This window comes from Vigna unguiculata, chromosome 6 (genome assembly GCF_037176805.1).
Source record: "Vigna unguiculata cultivar grain cowpea cultivar isolate G323 ecotype 2 chromosome 6, ASM3717680v1, whole genome shotgun sequence".
Classification (NCBI taxonomy): Eukaryota; Viridiplantae; Streptophyta; class Magnoliopsida; order Fabales; family Fabaceae; genus Vigna; species Vigna unguiculata.
Window position 1 is genome coordinate 26,050,963 of NC_140797.1, and position 2,493 is coordinate 26,053,455.

General features: G+C 31.9%; 1 protein-coding gene across 1 annotated transcript; it reads left to right on the top strand.

Moving 5' to 3' along the window:
• The first annotated feature begins 640 nt into the window (after positions 1-640).
• Positions 641-2,009, top strand: LOC114186568 (uncharacterized). The gene has a single exon (XM_085674275.1). It carries the CDS (start codon positions 654-656, stop codon positions 1,923-1,925), a length of 1,272 nt encoding a protein of 423 aa, XP_085530401.1. The 5' UTR covers positions 641-653; the 3' UTR covers positions 1,926-2,009.
• Positions 2,010-2,493: the final 484 nt, after the last annotated feature.

The following is a 2,493-nucleotide window of genomic DNA, read 5'->3' on the forward strand; positions in this document are numbered from 1 at the left end:
TCGTTAAATTAGTAAGTAAAATAGTTTCAACAATAAATTGATCTCTGAATTGGTCACTAACATTAACTGTATAGGTTTTAGCTATCAAAAGAATTAGTATCTAAATTAGTCTCTAATTGAAAAATTGATTTTTAAATTGATCTCTAAACAGATTTTTTTTTTTTGTCATAAAATTGATCACTATTTGATAGTTTTCTTGTAGTGTAATTGCACGAGATTTTTAACAAAATTAAAAAAATTAAAAAAATAAATTAATTTCATAATAAGTCTAATAACTAAAAAAAGAAATGTGGATTAAAAGAAAAAAAAGTTATAAAACTAAATAACGAGAATAATATATATATATATATATATATATATATATATATATATATATATATAATATAGTGACCATAATAATCACTCTAAAAGTAATACTATTCTTTTTAATTTACATTTATAATGTATGTTCATTTAATTCAAAATTAACATGTAAGAAGAAAAATATTAAAAGAAATATAAAAGGTTTGTGATAGAAATGAGAATTAAACTTCTTTTTGAGAAAATAGTTAATACTTTGAAAATGAAAAATGAAAAAAATTGATACCGTTGTATAACATGAGTTTATGGTTCTTACATTTCTCTCTCCTAAATGTACGTTATAACCTAAGAACATGTTTTTTTGCTATATATACATGCTTCTTCTGTTCCATGTTTCTCACTTCTCTTCTTTGTTTTCTCCTGATTCACTCTGTGTCTCAATCTCTCTCTCTCTCTCTCACATTCTTTCATTCTCTTTGTCTCTTTCATTCCCTCTCTCTCCTTTTACTCCTCTTTCTGTGTCGATATCATTCCTTGAAGGTGCAGAAACCTTCACACCCTTTAGTGTTTTCATTTTGAAAGCCTCATTACTTGATTTTTTTTTTTCTCACAGTTTTTCTTTTTTTTTTTCCTCTTTTCAGCAGATGGATCTTTCTGGGAAAAGAGTTTCAGTTTCAGGTGAAGGGAGAAGCTGCAACGGTGGTGGTGCTGGTGGCAGCAGCAACCTTCAGCTTGTCCCTTATTCAGAAAGCAAAAAGGTTTGCCCTTTCTGCCAGCGTGAATTCAAGTGCGGAAGATCCTTGGGAGGGCACATCAAAGTGCACAAGAAGAACCGCAGAAGCACCAAATTCACCCACAAGAAGAAGAGCAGCACAAGGAGGTTGAGATCCTCTTCAGCGCTAACAACCCCAACACCCTTGAATGTTGTAAGAGGTGATGAGATGGTAGCACCACTCAGAATTCTTGAAAATGGTGCTGCGCTCAGAACTCTGGAACATGGTGCTGAAGAGGCACTGAGAATCGATGAAAGCGGTGCAAGGGGTGCTGAAGAAGAAGCACTGAGAATCGATGAAAGCGGTGGAAGTGGGGCTGAGATCCACGACATGTCGAAGTCCTTGGTGGGGTGCGGATGGAAGAGAAAGGGAAGGAGGGGCAGCAACGACGACACGAGCAAGTTGATGAGATGGAATCGTTATCCTTACTCCGATGATGATGAGTACGAGGAATGTGATGTGGAAGATTCGTGTGATGAGGATGACTACGATAACATCAAGTTGAGGAAATGGTTAAGGAGTCGAGGGTACGCAACAGGTGCCCATAAGATCTGTTGGACTAGGAGAATGCTGATGTGCAAAGTGTGCAATCAGTATTTTAGAACTCTGTCTGCAGTGATGAGTCATGTGGATGAGTGTGCCCTAACCAACAGTGATGATCAAGTTGTTGTTGATAACGGTGTCGGAGTTGGCGAAATGCCCGAGGATGCTCCAGTGACAAAAGACAATGGAGTTTCTTCCTCTTCTTCTGTACAACAAAAACAGCATGCATCAACTTCAACTCATGCTGCTGCTCCAACAAAAGATCTTCAATTGGATCTCAATGAAATGCCTCCTCCTGAGGATGATTGAATCTATATGTACAATAATACATACACGTTAACTTTCATTTTTTCTATAATTATTATATATTTCTTTTTTCTTCTATCTCTCTTCTTATCGCACCATATAACCTATAAACTTATCACTTTTTATTCTCTCAAGATGTATGTAATGTGTTGATGTACCGTTTAGTATTCTTAATTAAAATAAATTATTAAATAGTAACGAATTTTAGAAACCAAAGCAATTAGTTTTTATTATCTAAATTAAATATTATTTTATAAATTAAAATGCTCTCTATTATAAATATACAAATATAAATAAAAAAATTATAATTGATTTGTAAATTAAAATCTAATTATTCTCTAATATTAATTATCAAAATTTTAACTATTTGTTATTATTGATTTTAACTATTAGACACCAATTCATTTTAATAACTAAATTTTTTGTAACAAATGTTACAAACCACTTTAAGCTCTAATGTTTAAATCAATTACAATTTTTTATTTATAATAAACACTATTTTAGATACCAATAAATTTTAGTTTATAACATAATTTGTAAATTAGTCAATATAATAATTAATTATTATTTG